At 46.5% G+C, this 19,091-nt stretch overlaps 1 protein-coding gene across 2 annotated transcripts; it reads right to left on the bottom strand.

The window, feature by feature from the left end:
• Positions 1-634: 634 nt before the first annotated feature.
• Positions 635-17,580, bottom strand: NOL9 (nucleolar protein 9). 2 transcript variants are annotated; one of them, XM_019746772.3, is made up of 12 exons: positions 17,176-17,580; positions 16,203-16,422; positions 15,698-15,825; positions 13,666-13,801; positions 13,467-13,563; positions 12,831-12,928; positions 8,268-8,429; positions 7,759-8,056; positions 7,289-7,400; positions 5,379-5,556; positions 4,415-4,548; positions 635-3,776 (listed from the first exon to the last, which is right to left on the bottom strand). In XM_019746772.3, the coding sequence occupies exons 1-12, from the start codon at positions 17,551-17,553 to the stop codon at positions 3,627-3,629; spliced, it is 2,091 nt and encodes a 696-aa protein (XP_019602331.2). In that variant the 5' UTR covers positions 17,554-17,580; the 3' UTR covers positions 635-3,626. The 2 variants fall into 2 exon arrangements, with proteins under 2 accessions (XP_019602331.2, XP_019602332.2); XM_019746773.3 differs by having other exon boundaries at positions 13,467-13,560; positions 17,176-17,562.
• Between the last annotated feature and the right edge of the window lie 1,511 nt (positions 17,581-19,091).

Below are 19,091 nucleotides of genomic sequence, written 5' to 3' on the forward strand. Positions count from 1 at the left end.
ATTTGCTGCCCCTCCACTCCAGCGCAGCTCCTTTCAGACTGCACCCCCCAGCCCACCCTCTGCCCCACTCTTTTCCTGGCAAAGCCTTAGAAAGCTTTAGCTTAGTAAAAAGCCTTTCTGCAGAAGCCCCAAACATCATGTGGCCTCTTCCCCCTTACGGCAGATGGCCCCCATATTTATTTTAGCCACTGTTTGGCCTCTGCTTGTCAGCCAAGGCTCATTTCTTCAGCCAGGCCCAACGCTGGGAGTGAGGACCCGGGCTTAGCTCACACCGGCCGAGAGGCAGTTACAGGCACAGACTCCAGGAATTTTTTTTTTCTTTCTTAATTTTCACTTCTCTGGAAGCAAAATTTTTTTCTCCTAATACACTTTCAAAAGACAGTCCAGAAAGAATATAGCATCCAATACTTACATACTTGGGCCCAAACACAAAAATTAGAATAAACGGTCACTGTGCTCAATTCTGAAATGGCAGAAGGCGCAGGCTGCTGGGGTTTCCTGTTTTCCCTGCTACGGCGCCCAGATTTCACTAACCCCCTTCTAACGTTTTATTTTCCCCACTGTTTCTGCCATAATTTCTCCTAAGCACTGAAATAATTTTCTGGAATAAAATGGTCTAATGAAATTACACAAATTCATGTTCTCCAAAATATTTAATGATACAGAGTTCATGTTGAGAAAAGCTGGACAGAAAACCATACATACAGGACATCAATTTTGTAAAATATCACACACACGATTTAGAAAAACACCAGACAAGACAGCATCACATTACTAGTGATTATCTAGGTGGTGGTGGACTTAAGGGTCACCTTCTACATGTGGGAACTGCTCGTACAAGTTGGAAAGCATTAAGTAGAGGTTTAGGAAACACTCCCAGGGACGGGGAACCAGGGGGAGCCGAGCCGTGGGGACTACTTCCTTAGAGCTCTTTAGCCAGTATTTGCCACCACCACCACCACCCCCACCCCCAAAAAGAATGATTTTAAGGTGGACCTGCCCACAGGCAGGACAGGTAAGATGGTTTCTGATTCCCACATTTAGTTTCTGCTTCCTCCCAAAGAGACTGAGGAATACAATCTTGGCTCCCGCCTTGTAGGAGTGTACAGTCTAACCAGAGACCGGCTGCACACTGAGGGTTACTGCTCTGCCCCTACAGTCGTGGCTCACGCACACTCACATGGGGACCCTGAGAGCTTCCATCCCACCTTAAAGGGAATGGGCTGTCTCCCTCGGAACTACACCGCTAGCCAGGATCTGAACTCAAAGCTCTAACAGCAAAGCCTGCTGTCTTACCCACCACACTGTCACATCTAAATCTAAAAATAATAAAAAGAAAAATCTACCAGGCAATTTTGTGAAAATTCACCATCTGGTACAACAAAAGGCACCCTGTACTCCTGTCACTTGGTGGGTAAGTAACCAGCCATCAGAGGAGTCCCAGGGGCGGAGGTGTGGGCCCTCAGCCCAGCCTGGGGCCCCACACCTGGGCTGTCCTCTCCCGCAGGCCACTGTCAGATTTCGAGTTCTTAAAACACATAATCCAAAGCACCTGAAAGGCCAGCTCAAATGCCCCTGTTTTCTCAAACCTTCCGTTTCCTGGCCAGGGCCCCACAGGGCACACTGATTCCTGCCCCTCGGCCTAATGGAGGAGAGGAGGGACCAACTGAACTGCCTGTTTACAAAATAAAATGAACCCTGGAATTCGAGCATCTTGTCATTTATTTTCATATCTACCTTTCTTATAAATGGATCTCTTTAAAAGAACTAAGAATCACAAAATCGGCGACTAAAGGTTTTCACGTTTTAAGCCACACATTTCTTTAGTTTTCTTAAAATAAGCATGTACTAAGAAAATCACACAAATAACTCCAATGCAGAAACTCCTTACTGCTCATCCTGCACCACAAGACTACAGAAATAACAAGCCCAAACCATAGACACTGATGATCAAATAGACATGCGAGGTGAATGGCATGTTGCCCTCTGACCAGGACACCTGGAGCCAACCAGAGCCACATGACCAGGATCTCTGAATCCCAAGAAAGGCCGATACAGGCTTCTTGGCCAATTGTAGCCCGTCTGGCCGTCTGACCAATGGCTGACAGCTCCCTCTAGTGGCGATGTTTGTTTTCTTTACAGATAAGGACTGAAGACAATCCTTAAGAGCCAGCAGGAAATTAGGCGAAACGACAGCCTGGATTTAATGAAAATGCAAATGACAGGGCAGCACTTTCATTGTGAGACTTGCTGCTAATCACCTATAGTGAATATTATTACAAAGATACAGGAACTGGGGAAGGAGACAAAAAGGTGACAGTGGCGGATTGTCTGTTAAAATCCTTTGCAAGACCAAGACAGAAAAACATGTATGAGCTAAATTTAGATATAAATAAGAGGCAACTAAGAAGTTAGACATTAAGTGGTTTCTAGGGTATCAAAATTGCCCTAGAGAGTGCCAAGGGGTCCTGTGCAAATCTGTAAGTCTGTGGGTCTACAAGACACTTTAAATGAATATAGATGTTAAAACCCACATTCTCATAACCAGCCTTCATGATCTGCTAGGATGCTGCAATTCACAGTGCCAGTTTGAGATGCTGCCGTGGGAGCTGTCTCACCCTCTCAGATGCAGAAATGGTATGGCCCAGACTGATTTCCCAAAATGCTTCCAACCATGGAGGATACAGAGTTATGACCACCAGGGAGAAGACGAATAGATTTCCGTTGTGTTTTCCCAGAGCCATCTGGGAGAATGACATTATCACCAGCCTCTGGTACCCCTAGGAGAAAGCACTAAATGGCACAGTTGTCCACAGGTACAAGTTCAGGTCCAGCCACCTAAGGGCGAGAACAGGCCTTTCTCAGAACTGCTCTGCCAGTCCTTCCACACAGCTGAGTTTCCGGCGCAGCCCAGGATATGTCTTCAATCCCAGATGAGAAGTCAATCAGGACAAATTCAGGTTTAAAGAGGCCCCAGGAGAGGCTTCCTGGACTTGAGAGCAATTTTTTCATCATAAACCCGACAGGTTAAAAAATAATAATAAAAATGAAGGAGCCCAAATTTTCTCCTATTAAACCTCGATTAACTTTGAAGACCAAATGTATCTTTAACACTTGACCCACAGGAACGGAAAGAACCTGGGTAGCATCCCATGATCGGGGAGGAGAATGACCCACCGTTGGGGTCTCCCCGCCGTCTGCCATCACTGGGTGAGGACCAACGCGTGTCTCTACATCCTGTTAGACTTACAACCCTGCTAGCCAGCCTTCCTGCCTCGTGGGTCCATTTCTGTGGCCCCAAGCTCCCCATTTTTATCCTGATTCCACCAACCAGGTCCTCAGATAACTTCTTAAGGAATCGATTGTATCTTCTGTTTTAATGGAGCACGTTTTCCGTGACGCTTTCTCTCCCTTTAAAAACTGAAACATCACGTGTGACTCACCATACAGCAGACTAAGGCAAAACTCGGGGTCACGTAGCCTTAAGAAGGGACTTACATTTACTATAAACACTTCCACAAGTTTTACAGGACACTGTTTGCTACGTAAGGGTGCCGTCTGCTGATGTCAGGCTGGAGACAAAGTCAAGCTTTCTGGTACAACAGTACCTTCCCTTATTAAAAACATCAGTTTGTTTTTCGATAGAATTTATGTCTTGGGGGTAGTTTCTCTTTCCATGTTTCCTCAGTTTCTCTTAATCCAATTTTCCCTGATGCTCCAGGAAGTTTAAAATTATAATCTGTCGTGATGTAAGGTATCGTCCCTTCAGGCCCATGCTGAAATGGAAACACAGAGAATACATGAAAACACTGCAAATCCAGCCAAACCTTTCTTCCCCAGAAGACAGTGTCAAAAGCGAGTCAGTGCATCCCTCTCTCCTCAGAGCCTTGGCCCCCCTTCCCTCAAAGGGCCCACTTGAAACACCAGCTCAGGCACAAACGCAGGACTGCCTCCTTTCCATCCAATTCAACGCACCGGAGAGCACGAGAGTAGGTGAGGGTGGGTGTTTCTCTCTCAAACAAGAGGGTGGAGGAACAGCCACGGCCTCCCAGGCCACTCCCAGGCCCTGCAATTTGGCTCTGGGACCACACGGGTGCCCTTGGCCAACATGACCTTCCCATGACCTTCCCATGGGTGCACCTGAAGACCGTCCTCAGGAAGGTATAATCCTGGGGAGGCCTCCTACTGGGACAATGGTCTCCCACGGAGCTCCTGACCATGAGTGACAGTGACTCACGGCCTTGCCTCATGCACCGGGCTGACACTCCGCCTTGCCTCATTCTAGCTCTAAGACAAAGTGTAAGTTCCCCAAACAATAACCTGTCCCGTGACTCTTGCCCAAATTTCAGGTCCTCTCTCTCTCCTACGTGCATGGAAATTTATCTCCAGGGCTGTCCCTGGGAGCCATACTCACCTGGTTCTTAAGGACACAGTGTGGGATGGAAATGGCTCCGACCAGCAGACAATTCACGTTTCTTAGCTCTTCCGGGGGCACAGGGGTGAGGATGTGGTAAAGCCTCTTCTCCATGTCAATCCCTCTACAGATTCCTGAAGACACACAAAAATCACCCTTTCTGGGAGACATCAAACCTTCCCCCGACTCTGAATTGCAGAATGGCTTTTCAAACAAGTTTCCATTTCAAATGGGGTTTGCTTTGAAAATACAAAGTACCAAGACACAGAGTATGTGGGGCGTCTAGTGAAGGAGATTCTCCAGTGTCCAGTGCAGAAATGGTGGCGGCTCAGACCGGCACGGTGAGGAGATGAGAGGGAGGGCCTGACATATTTTGGAAACCCAAGCTACCTGACCTGCTAGTGGGTTGGATGTGGAGAACGAAGGCAAGGACGTTCCAAGGAGGACCCACAGGTGTGGCCCGAACACCTGAGTGGATCTTTGAAGGACCGTTCAAAGGACCCAAGGGAACAGGAGATGGGGACTTGGGGAGAACATCAGGGTGTATGGTCCCATCAGGACCCCACTTTTGGACCTATGTCCTAGATACCAGTGGGATAGCCAAGCAGAGAAGTACACGGGTAACACAGGTTTGGAACTCAGACACATGGTTGGGCTACAGAGAGCCTATGGAGTCAGCATACGGATGGCTTTAGAGCCCCGGCAGTGGGTGAGACGGCTTAGAGAAAACCTGGCAAGTGAGAAGGCCGTGACCAGTCTCTTAGGAATCCTAGATTTAGAAGAGTTGGCAGGAGAAGCAGGGAAAGAGCTGCTTCCTTCCTGCCCTCCAGCCCGAGGCCCACCGTACTGAAGACAGAGAAGCTCTCTGACTACTCCAACTGAGACAGCTCTGAGGTCAAGGCCAGCCATCAACAGCTGAAGTGGATCGATTTCAGGTCTGCAGACATGCTTTACTCTCACTCACCAAACCCCAGACAATCACAGATCGGAGTCTGGGCCAGCAGGATGGGCCCATGTGCATGTCCTCTGACATCATCCAGGATCCTGCAGAGACCCACCCAGCTGGCGTTCACAGCGCACAGTACGTGGGTGGGAGCCACGTCGGCGTGGGTAATGCGGAGTGCAACGGCATTGAAAGGGACCTGGAAAACAATGCACGTTTTCCTCTATTAATTCCACTTGAAAGACACTTTTAATTTTCATCAGCCAATTAGCCAGTTATCTAACGTTCTATTTGCTGAACTGCCTACTGAAAAGTATCTCAAAAGAATGGAAGCACAACCCAGCATGTGGTGAGTGTTTTACTGTTTTAATACAGAGAACCTAAGAAATTTACACAAAGTTCTTGTATACAGTCAACACCTGCTGGAAACCTAAACCTAATGCCTGAACGTTCTTGTCGAAAGAAACACTCGAGACGCAAGTTTGGAGACAATCCTTCATGAGTTACAGTCGAGGGAGACTGTGAAAACCCCATTCTCCGAGAGATCTCCTAATGTAAGAAAGTCAAAGTCCATTCAGTGAGAGAAAGCCGCCACTCACTCCCTAATGAAACATATTGAATTAAGAAAAAGGGATCGCACTCCTGGAGCACAGGGTAAATAACGACCTTTAACATGTAACTTTCTGGGTAATTCCAAACTCTTAAAGTCGAAAAGTATCTTGTCAGGTATTACTTAGATTTCAAAAACAAATTTGCAATAACAAAAGGCAGTTTCAATTCCTGGCAGGTAACTTTTAAACCCAGTTATGAGCATCTCTAAGTGAGCAAAACTCCACTAAACAAACTGCCTGAGCGTGTCTGGTGGAGACGACTCAAAAGCCTAGAGCCCATCTCACCGTGAGGCTTGGGAGACACAATCTCGCCGTCTGGATCCACTGCTCCTGCCGTGCACGTTCTCAGGCCTGTGTTTCGACCTGACTGCCCAGGTTTCCGAGCTATACTAGCATCGCCCTCACAGGGCTGCTGCGAGGTCGCCAAGCCAAGCCACGTAACATGCTTAGCAGAGCCCCTGGCACACAGCCAGGGCTTGTCTGCAAGGCCATACAGCAAGTGAATGCTCTGGACTCTGGAGTCGGGGCGCCTGGGCTCCAGTCCCAGCCCAAACTTTTACTACGCCCCTTTGGGCCCACTGACTCAATGCCCCCAGCCTCAGTTCTATCATTTGTACAATGGGGAGAATACAGGGCCGTTGTGAGTAAAGGAGTAAACACAGGCTTAGAACAGGGCACAGCACGGAGTCAGCACTTAAGAAACGCTACCTGTTGCTTTTTTATTTTCATCATCCAGAATCCTAATATCAAGGGGGTTTCAACCCCAAATAACGAAGAGCTTGGCTCCCAAGATGTAAGTATTCTGGTGCTAGAATCTACTTTTGACAATAACATGAAATGCTTTCACAGTGCTAGGGGCTAGGTACCACCTCCTGCCTGTTGAACACCTGTTGACCCGCACATCCAGGTCTGGTACTGGCCCCATTCTACTGATGACAATCTGAATCGCAAGCAGCTAGGAAGCAGAAGTGCTGGAGCCAGACTGCGGGGTTTAATCCCAGGGCCACCTCCAGGATTCGGCAGAACCTTCTTAACCAGCGTGGACCCAGTCGTGCCCCGCAGAGCACAGCACAGCACAGCAGTTAAGAGCAGGACCCTGGAGACAGACTGCCTGGGTCTGATGCCAGCTGTCACTCCCACTGGATTACTCGGCCTCCCATCTGCCAAATGGGGACAGTTATAGGACCTACACCATTGACTTGTTCTGAGGATTAAATGAGCAGTTATAGTAGTTAGAGGAGCACTCGGCACACAGGAAGCCACAGAAATGTTTGCTAAATAAACAAAATAAAGATGATCCCAGCCACAGGCTCGGGTTACCTGATAGGGTGTCAGACTTTGTAAGGGATAAAGTGGTTTCGGCACTGGGGGATGCAACTGGCCAAGGTAACCTAACACCGCCAAGTCACGAAGAATTTTGTTATGTGAGTCTCTGCAAAGTAAATCAGAATGAGGTAAGGAGAGATTTAACCTTACAGGTCCACCGCCCACTGAGAACCGAGTACATTTGCCATTACACAGATTAGGTTCACACCTTAGTATCTGCAGATCCTGCCTTTCTATAAACCCAGAGAAAAAACATGAAGCAGAAAGACTCCTGCTAGTCAAAGCCCCTGGCGACCAGAGCTGGAGGCCACTTCTGGATCGTTCCATTGGGAAAATAACTGATCTTCATACATAGCTGTGACAGATTTGAAAAGTTGAGGACTTATTCCTTGTAAAGAACTGAGGGCAGAAGGTCTTGTTAAAATGAAGAACACTGCATTCTCGAGCCGTGATGGTGTACTTACCTATTTCTTGGAGTTTTTCTAAATGCAAAGTCCGACTTGACGCACATCAGCTTATGTCCAGTAAATAAAACTGGACTCTCTTTTTCTTCATCAGCAAATTCAAAATACTCTGCAAACTCTGGCAGATGGAAACCCCTGTGTCTGATTTTAGACTTGCTTTTTGTGTATAAGCCGTCCATGTCATCTACATAGTCGGGGGTGAGGTTTGGCATGTATTTACTTCGGCCAGAACTGAACTGAACAACGTGACTGGGAGACAGCAGTCGGATCAGATCAATGAGAAGCAAAAGCCCTTTATCTGTGAGGAAGGAGATCACATTAGCAGTTAGAGCACACAAAAAAACAAACCCAAAAAAAATGTTCCTACAAGGAACTAGTATACTTATTCTGAGACAAAGAAACGATCAATAAGGAGAAATCTAAAAACTGGGCTCCAGCACTAATGCCTAAAAGCCAAAAGCTGATTTACACTGCCCGTCCTGTCCTGCCGGTGGACCCCGTGGGCTTACCTGTCACCCAGCCCATTGTGTTGACGATAAGAGGGGACTCTCTCTTGTAGGAGCTGAACACATACTTTATTATCTCAATGTAATTCTCATAGTCGTTTTTACAAGTAGGTTTCCCATAATATACCATTTTCTGTGGTGTCCTCTGGTGGGTGAAAGGTGGTCCTAAGAAGATAGAGATAAGAGCAATCAATCCGTGACTATTTAACAGGTAGCGAGGTCAGCCATCATCACCAACAAAGATCCGCAGGAATCTGAGACCATCCTACCACTAGGATAAATGTACTCGCCTTTCTGGAAGTAGAGCATCACTTCTAATCTAATCCTGAGAGACATTCTATAAATGTGCTCTTAAACATCGTCAAGGGCATACAAGATAAGAAAAGCTGGAGGAACTGTTCCAGACTGAAGGAGACTAAAGATTTATAACAATACATTGGGCCTCTACAGATGATTGGGACAATGGACAAAATCCGAGTAACGGTACTGCAGCGATGCTACTCTCCTGACTTTTGTGGCTGCATTGATTATGTAGCAGAATGTCCTTGTTTTTAGAAATACCCACTGAAATATTAAGGGGTTAAAAAAACAGGGGGAAAAATTAAATGGACTAGAGAAAATTAAAAAAAAAAAAGGAGCAATGAAATAAGGTCAAGAGCTAAGCTTAAACAATTATTTTTAATAAAGCTGTTAAAACAATGCAAATATTTTAAGAATTCTTACTGACAAAACGTCTGTTAAATCCCTAACATACCTAGCAACCTAATTTACCATCTGCTTCTTCTAAAAGTCAACTAAACAAAAATCACACAATTATCTCAACAGATACGAAAAAAGCACTCGACAGAATCCAACATTATTTCAGGATAAAATTATTACACAAACCAGGAACAGAAGGCAACTTCTTGAAGCTGACAAAGAGAGACTATGAAAAACCCACAGCCAATATCATACTCAATGGTGAAAGACTGGATGCCTTCCCGCTAAGATCAGAAACAAGAAAAAAAGCATGTTTCCTTCTACTCTACATTGTACTAGAGGTCCGGCCAGAGCTATTAGACAAGAAAAAGAAATAAAAGCCATCCAGATTGGAAAGGAAGAGGTAAAACTATCTCTATTTGCAGCTGACATGATCTTATATATAAAAAAATCCCAAAGAATTTTCAGGAAGGCCACTAGAGCTAATAAAGGAATTCAGCAAATTGCAGGGTGTAAGAGCAACACATAAAAATCAGTTAGGTTTCTATGCACAAGTAATGAACAATCTGAAAAGGAAATTAGGAAAGAATTCCATTTATAATAACAGCTAAAATAATTAAATCTTAGGAATAAATCTAACCAGGAAGGGGAAAAGACTTAGATACCAAAAACCACACAACACTGCTTAACACGTTGCGTATAGATCACGAGAATCTTCACGAGGGATTTAAACCCCGCTGTATGCAACATGTTAAAGAAATTAAAGAGGACCTAAGACATTGAAAAGACATCCCGTGTTCATGGACAAAAAGACTTACTATTAAGATGTCCATACAACCCAAAGCCATCTACAGACAGATTCAACACAATCCCTTTCAAAATTCTAAGTCTTTTGCGCAGAAATCGAAAAGCCAATTCTCAAATTGATATGGACTTGCAAGGGGTCCTGAAAGGCCAAAAACTTCTTGAAAAGGAATAAAGCTGGAGGAACCAACTTTGAACTTACAAGCTACAGTAATTACGAGAGGTGGTGCTGCCATAAGGACAGATAGAGCTACGGAATAAAACAGAGAGCCCAGGAAAAAACCCTTGCATATACTCGTATGGTCAAATGATTTTTGACAAAGGTGCCAAGACCACTTCATGAGGAAAGGACAGTCTTTTCAACAAACGGTGACTGGAAAATTGGACATCCGCGGGTAACAGAATGAACCTTTCCTTATATCATACAGAAAAATTTATTCAAAAACGGATCAAATCAGAGACAACAGACCAAAATCCCAAGTCACACGCCGCGTAGAGGACTGTGACATCGAGCTGCACCCGGAACCAAAGTCGTCTCACCACTCACCCCAGGAAACAAAGGACTGAGACATAACCAGAACTTGAAGACGGGACCCTTTCAGGAGCAAACGGTCCATTGTCCAGGAAGATCCGGTACAGAAGCCCCTTACCTAAATGGCCAAGAGCCTCTAAACTTGCCCCACCAGTGCTTCCACATACTTGTTCCTCTCACCCCTTAAAAACCCGCCCCAAAGCCTGGATCAGGGAGACTGACTTGAGTTTCTTCTCTGATCTCCGTGTCTGGACTGCCTGACAAGTAAATCCTTCTACCTGCTGGGGAGGGAGGAATCAAAGACCTAAGTGTTAGAGCTAAAACTTACAAAACTCTAGAAGAAAACATTACAGAAAATCTTTATGGCACTGAATTTGGCAACAACTTCATGGGTATGACACCGACAACACAAGCAATAAAAGAAAAAATAAATTGACTTTATAAAAATTAAGAATGTTTGTGCATCAAAGGGTATCATCAAGAAAATGAAGACACAAACCTACAGAATGGGAGAAAATATCTGCAAATCGTGCATCTGATAAGGGATTTAAATACATATAAAGAACTCCTGAAACTCAACAAAAACAAATAACCCAATTCAAAAATGGGCAAAGGACCTAAACAGACATTTCTCCAAGGCAGACATACAAATGGCCAATAAGCACATGAAAAGATGTTCAACATCATCAGTCATTAGAGAAATGCAAATCAAAACCAAAATGAGGCATCACTTCACATCGAATAGAATGGCTACTATCAAAAATAACAAGTATTGGTGATGACATAGAGAAATTAGAACCTTTGTACATTTCTGACGGGAATGCAAACGATACAGCTACAGTGAGAAAGTTTGGCAGTTTCTCAAAAAGTTAAACACGGAACAACTAAACGAGCCAGCAATTCTGCTCTGAAACAACTGGCAGCAGGGACGTGAACAGATACTTGCACACACTGCAGAGAAACACCATCAGACTAGCCACAAAGCAGAAACCACCCAAGGGTTCATTAGCAGTCGAATAGATAAACAAAATGTGATATTATCCATACAATGGAATAATACTCCGCCATAAAAGGAATGAAATTTTCATATATGCTACAATATGCCTACATTACGCTTGGTGAAAGAAGCCAGACACAGGATAAATATGGTAGGATTTCACTTATATGTGGTACCTAGAGCAGGCAAAGTCACAGGGACAGAGAGTAGGACAGAGGTTCCTGGGCCTGGAGGTAAACTGGAAGGGAGGAATTATTGTTTATTGATAAAGCAGCCCCCCTCATCTGTGGTTTCGCTTTCTCTGATTTCAGTTACCGCAGTCAACTGTGGTCCAAAAATATTCAATGAAAAATTCCAGAAATAAACAATTCAGGGGTGGCCGGATGGCTCAGTTGGTTAGAGTGGGAGCTCTGAACAGGGTTGCTGGTTCAATTCCCACATGGGATGGTGGGCTGCACCCCCTGCAACTAAAGATTGAAAACGGCGACTGGTCTTGGAAGCTGAGCTGCACCCTCCACAACTAGACTGAAGGACGAGTTGGAGCTGATGGGCCCTGGAAAAACACAGTTACCCAATACTCCCCAATAAAATTTATAAAACAAAAACAAAAACAAAAACAAAAAACAATGCATGTTTTCAATTGCACACTGTTCTGAGTAGCATGATGAAATTTTGCTGGGTCCCACGAATCACCCGCTGTCCACCGTATCCACGCTGCATAAGAAACCCACCCATTAGTCAGTTATCAGATCGAGTGTTGTGGTATCGCAGTGCTTGCGCTCAAGTCACCCCTATTTTATTTAATGATCCCAATGCACCAAGAGCAATGATGCTGGCAATTGGAATATACCGCAGAGAAGCTGTAAACTTTATCAAAGGTATGTCCATGTGTATAGTATACACAGGGTTTGGTACATCCTGGGTTTCGGGCATCCATTATGGGGCTAGGAAAGTATCCCCCACAGGTAAGGGGGACTGCTGCACAGCATCTGTTTGGGATGATGAAAAGTTTTGTCTATGGATAATAGTTCTACAACATTGGGAATGTATTGAATGCCACTGAATTGTTCACATATGAAATGATTAAAATGATAAATATCACGTTGGGCATATTTTCCCCTAAAAAAGAAAAAGCAATGTGAGATTCTGGTTTGGATTTTGAACCAGAAAAAGAGCATTAGAAGGATAACTGGTGACTTTTGAATAAAATCTATAGACGACTTAATAGTATTACATCAATGCTAATTTCCCCGTTTAAAACATTGTAGAGGGTTAACAAGTGTTAACATTAGAGGTGAGCTTCTAATTTACATGTAACAACATGGACAGCAGCTCCAGGGAACCCCTACAAAAATAGCACAGTTTTGTTTTCTTTTCTGAAATTTTGGAGGCTAGAGAAACAACTATAGGAAGACCATGAGTTTGGTAGGAGGACGTTCACTTTTTATATTTTATATTCTTTGAATTTTTCATTAAGTATCACTACTTTTGCATTTCAGAACACCAAGACATTTAAGAAACACATAATACATACCTAGAACTGGCTCTGTAATATTAAGTAAAGAAATGCAACCCGGAGGAGTAAACTCTGTCTGTCCCAGATCACATTCCAAATAGTCAATGCAGGAAATACTAAAAATTTAAAAGAAAGAAAACCTTAACTAGTTTTATGATGACGAAAGGGTAAATTAGATCTTAAACACTGTATGGGATACAGTCATAATGCACCCCATGCAGGCTTTTAGGTGGAATGCTCAAGCAATATTTTTGTTTTTTGTTTTGTTTTTTGAAGAGAAAATGTGATGCGGGCACAGTCACCGTGATAACCGGGCTACAACCTCGTCTTTCCTGAAATGTTATCATTCAAAAACAGCAGGATTTAGCCCAACTCTGAATCTCTGGATACGGACAAATACAGATTCTGAGACCAACTGACTCCTCTCGAAAGCTCCCTGGGAGGCAAGGTCAGTACCCCCCGAGAGCACTGTCCCCTCTCTCCAAAACAGTGTAACAGACGATACCACCATGCAACTGAGCAGCGTGGCACAGAGTTGTAAATAGTCTCTACTTAGAAGTCGAGGGGCATCTCCACCCAGTTTTGTAAGTCAAAACTCCTCCCTCAAGTCCCAAATCTAGCAACACGTCAAAACAAGAGTAAAACCACTCTCACCTGTTCAGTAACTGGTTAATCAGGTATCTATTGAACGTTGACTTTCCAACATCCTGAGCTCCACAAATCAGAATGATAGGACAGCCATCTACTTCTTCTGGGGGTGAAACAAACATTGACCCTGGCATTAGCATCTTCCTTAGGACTCCCCCGTGGCTCTGACAGATAGCACTTGCATTTATCAATATGTGTCACTCACCACAACAATCGTTGACTAACTCTTCCAGGGCTGAAAGAACACTCTCAGTAAAATGCAGGGCATTTTTTTTTTTCTCTTTTTTAATGCCAACAGACCTCAAGGCAAAATATTCGGAGTTAATCTGGAAAGTCGGGGTCTGAAATGAACAATGTAAACCTTTAGAAAAGGTAAAAATAAATGCCCCTTTTTACTTTGTTCTAAATTAATAAACCTCATAGTTGGGAGATACAAAAGATAAATTTGATCCCTCCCATTTTGTCACCCTCCCCGGACCCCAATCCAACCCTTCAGTACATCTTGTCACTCTCTTCCTAAAGTCATCCGTGTCTGTTTCCACAGCTTATGTTTACTTCCAAGCTGCCAGCATCTCTGCAGGGCGCTCCAAAGAAAATGTGTGGAAATTTAAGTGATTGCTACAAGCAAAATGCAATAGAAGAGCAAAGTTGCAGAGCAGGTTGGTGATTTGGAATAAAATCAAAGCAATCTCCGAAAACAAAGCAAAAAGACAAGAATGTATGCAGACAGAGTTGAACGGATGTGAAAAACAGGTCCACAAAACCCAATGGCGTTCTAGCAGAAGTACCAGGAAACCAACAGAAAGCAACCCAAGGAATGGAAGAGCTCAGTCCCAGCGGAAGCAGGTGAGGTTCAGATGGAATACGGCCACTGTGAGGAAGCTGATCAAGGAAGAGACCCACCCATGCTCACATCCTCGTGCAATTCATCAACCCCAAGGATAAAAGCATCATAAAAGGCATCAACCTGGCACTGAGACTGCCTACCACCAACTCTGGATTCTAGAAAACAATGGCGCAGGCCTTCAGAGTATTGACATTGGTCTCTTTGCTGCTCCCCCATCGAGACCTACTCTTGGGAGTGCCTCAGGCTCAGATCTTGAACCTTCCTGTTTTTATGTTATCAACTCCCTTGATGTTATTATCCCAGCTCCAGGCCTTTAGAACCCTCTGCTGGAGCGGAAAGCTCCCAATTCCAACCTCTTCTCGGAACTCGACTCCCATCTCCAACTGAACGTCTCAAAGTTAACACAGTTGTAGCTCCTCCTACAGCTGCCTCCGCTCAGTTAACGACAACGCCACGCACCTCGGCGTTTAGCCTAAAAAGCCTGGTGTGAGTCCTCGATTCTTCGTAATACCTCCCATCTATATAGTCTGTCCAATAATCCTATGGATTACACTGAATTTACTGGCTCACAGGAAACAGTTATAGTAATGACATGACTTTAGGAAACAACATGGCCAGCAAGATTTAGAGGTGAGAAAAGAGAGACGGGAGACAGTGTAAGTATTACTCATTCAGTTTAGAGAAAACTTACACTGGCTCAAGTTAATAAATCAAGATATGAAGATATGATTTAAAAAATGCCAAGAGGCATTTACCCACTGGTGCCTTTCGCTGGGGAATGAAACTAACACTTTTCATGACATAGCTTTCTTTTTTTCCTCCCCTTCTTCCGCCTCCCCGCCCAACTCTGGTTCAAGCCGTTACTTCTCAGTCTAGTTGTGTAGGACACAGCTCCCTGGCCCCTGCTGGTGTGATGAGCCTTCCGCTCCCCCGGCTGAGGCCGTCGGTCGCCAGTCATCGATCGGCCGCTCATAGCAGCTCTCACCAGGCTGCCGGCTGCTCACGCTAGTTGCCGGCCATTCACACTGGCCACCGGCCACTCTTGGCAGCACACGGTAGCCCACGCCGACCTCTGGCTGCTCACAGCAGCCCAGCTCCAGGGACAGCCGTTGTTCACAACCTTAGCTGTAGAGGGCGCAGCTCACTGGCCCATGTGGGAATTGAACCGGCAACCTCGGTGTTATGCCAGTCCAACCACCTGAGCCCAGACCACTGGGCCGGCTGACATAGCTTTCTATACTGACTATTTTTACTGTACACATAAATTACACTCTGTATGACCTACAGCACAAGCACAGAGACTGCTCTTCCAAGGGAGCATCCTACGTAGTCATTTGAAATGACTGTTGGTGGAAGCAATTAGCAAAACTCTGAATGAAACCTGTTTTACCTCTTGTACAAAGATGTAAGATAAACCTGGATGGCTGATTATGAAGTTCACAGTAGAGGTTTTCAGATTTTCCAGCAGCACAATGCAACACAGAGGAGAAAAATTCTTCATCACCCAACATCTATCATCTGTAAAGAGGAAAACAAACTACCTTAGAAATAGTAACTCCATTCAATTCTATGTCGGCACTACCACTTCTCAGCTAAACTGTAAACTTTTTGAGAGTAGGAATTGCGTTTGAGAGTCTTTTTCAGGAGGCCACACTGCATAACAGGAACACACCCAGATGGAGAGGTCAATCCAAGTTTTCCACATACTAGCTTGTGTGGCCTAGGGCAACTTTACTCACCTGCAAAATGGTGAACACAAGGGTTTCCCTCTGAGAACCCTTGTGAGGGTTTAAGTAGATACAGTAAAGAACACAATGTCTAGGCCTTAGTAGCATCTCAAAATTATTAGCCTTGTCATAGTACATCCTTAATAAATTACCCAGTCTTTTCATTACCCTGGTTAAGATGAGATCTGAGCAAAGTTCGGGCTTCCCTTTTCATCTCCTTCTTGCTTTTCTCAGGCATCGAGGAAGGAACTGCACGGATAGTGAGGCGAGAATGGGTGTAGGTAGAGAAGACATCTCGGGAAGGCTGGCCTTGGCTAATGGTAAAACCAAACACCTGCACCTGGCCATAAAGGCATGTCACACGGCAGATCCCGCTAAAAGTAAAACACTAACAGAGAGAGAGAGAAAAAGGAAGAAATAACATTACGGATTCTGTTACTAATGACTGCAATTTTCTAAAACCTTAATTGCTATTCACATATTTAAAGGTGGCAGATTTCTAAATAACAATACACTGTACTAGCTGACTATCGGATACTTCATACTTTTGACCTAAGATCATAGCCCATGGCAGCTACAGCTGGGAAACAGACACATGAAGAACGTGGGGGTCCCATGAGCTGGGCTCTGTGGTTCTCATGGCTCCCTGTCCCTAAAAGGCCCACTGCCTGCCAAGTCCCTGCGTTCCTGGGTTTTCACTTCCCTCCAGTATTGGAGGGGGACCTCCCAGACCGGAATCCAAGTAAAGAGCAGGGGCTCTGCAAGCAGACTGCCTGGGTGTGATCCTAGCTCTGGCTCCGTACCTTCTGCAAGTTACCTAAGCTAGACCTCAGTTGCTTCCTCTGTAACAGTTCATGGCAATAGCATTAATGACTTCATGTGAGCTGGGAGTATTAAATGGGCTCACACACAAAACGCTTCGAACACGCAGAACCTGGCATCACTAAGCACCCAGTAAATGCGACCTATTATCGTTATCGTTACTGTTCAAGTCCCTAGATTTCCTCATCAGCTTCGTTGTTACCCTCTGCTCAGCACCACCGCCACGAGAAGGGACACGGTCCTCTCCCGGCCGGAAACCACCGGGGCCGCGTCTCCATCTCGCCCTCTCTGCCCTCCGGACTCTCCCCGCGCGACTCACCTGTTCGAGCGGCAGCAGCAGCAATGCGCGGCCGGGGCCCACGGGCCGCAATAGCCGGACCGGGAGGTTCGTGAGGCAGCTCGGGGCGGAGACCTCGTCCGCGGTACGCCCAGGGGCCGCGCTGGGGGCCGCGGTCTTGGTCCTCCCGGCCGCATCCACGCTCGACACCAGGCAGCCGCCCTCCCGCCAGTCCGCGCCGGCCGCCTGGGCCTGCAGCAGCCGCCTCCGCAGGCGCCTTCGGCCGCACCAGCGCAGCAGAGTCCGGAGCCGGCAGCGGGGCCGGCGGCTGAGGACGAGCTGGGGCCGGGCCTTGCGGGCTCGCATCCATGTGGAGCGGATGGACCCCCGCTTGCGCAGCAGGAGCAGCGAATCCGCCATGATGGCCACTGGCTCCAACCGCGCGAGAATCTCGCAAGATCCCGTCGCCCCGCCCCTCGGCCTGTCGCGCGGCCGAAAGGAAGGGGCTGGGGGCCGTGGGCGCCCTCTGCCGGCGGCCCAGGCTGCGCAGCCGTGCGTCTTGCTGCGGGCTCGGCGGCTCCCGTCCGCCCTCGGAGACTGAGCGCGGCGCTTCGGTGACCACAGACCCGGCGGTCCCACCGAGGGCTTCATTTCTATTATGCAAAAGCCCACCCCGGCCTCCTCTAGAGGGAAAGTCTGATACTTCAGCTCAAGTCCAGGGCCACCTCTCCGGAAATTCACTGGAATATTTTTTTGTCCTGCAGAAAAAGCTCCAGGATTAGCCGTTTAAACAAAACCCGTTTATTCGCATACCTTCTGCATGCTGTTGCCTTTGGGCGGGAAGGAGCAACCCTGGATAACAAGGCAAAACTACGATGATTCACTCAGACATTAAGTGTCAGAAAACTGACTAGCGGGGAGGTCCATTCAAAGCCATGTCTCATTTGGTAAACTGAGGCCCAGGTGTAAGGTTCTAAAACCGGCAGATCCCTGCTAGCAACCCTCCACCCCGTCCCTCAGGGCCCCCATAGAAGCTGTGGTCCTGCCTCCCTCTGTCCCCCAAGTCCCCTCTCCAAAAAAATGCCAGGGCTCCCTTTGTGAGCCAAGTGAAGCAGCAGGCAGCAGAGCAAGGACGGAACTGTCCAGAGGAAGGATCGGTGGGGGCTGCCTGGTTTACATCTGTGCGTTCCCCCTGCCCTGTTCCTGAGTAGGACAGTGGACACAGAAGCCGAGGCAGACAGCCTGGTTCTGACAACTGGGTTCCAGTCCCACCCCTTTCCTAGGCATGAAGCTGGGAAGCATGTGGGCCGCTGCCATCTACTCTATTTAAACAGCCTGACCTGGTCAGAGGGCACAGCTCGGCCATGCCGGGCACAGGATTGGTTAGCATATTACGCTGGGTGGCTCACCTGGTTGTCCTGTAGCTTTCCCTTTCCTGCTGCTGGACTTTCAGCTGCCCCAACATGGAGTCCTTTCCTGATTCAGCCTCCCTGAGGATTACCCCATTGCAGGCCTGTCCCTCTCCACACTTTACTGTCTGGGGGAGAGATACAGCCCCACAGCCACCCTCTGTGAGAGGTGAATGAGAACTGTTCAGCAGAACTGTCATTTAGTGGGACTTGTGCCTCCAGGGTCCTCTGCCTGTCCTCCTCAGCCAGGGCCTTGCTGTTTCCGCCTCTGAGGTTGCCACCTGTACTGCCTGCAACCCCTTCTCAACCTACCGTCACCACCTTCAAGCTCTGGCTGGGCCTTGCCTGGCATTTCAGTCCAGTTTCCGCTTTGTAATACATTCTTCTGTCCTGGCTATTAGAGTGCTTTGTGTTATAATTCCATTCCAATTATTTCCTGGCTTTGTGACATAACTAGACGGCAAGGATTAAGCAAGTGTGACCTTTCTCCTTTTCCATCTCCTCCCCACTCCTCCCCAAGTTCAAACTCCTTGGTCGGCCAAATGCAGG

The sequence above is a fragment of the Rhinolophus sinicus genome, chromosome 14 (genome assembly GCF_057876585.1).
Source record: "Rhinolophus sinicus isolate RSI-liver-muscle chromosome 14, RSI-T2T, whole genome shotgun sequence".
Classification (NCBI taxonomy): Eukaryota; Metazoa; Chordata; class Mammalia; order Chiroptera; family Rhinolophidae; genus Rhinolophus; species Rhinolophus sinicus.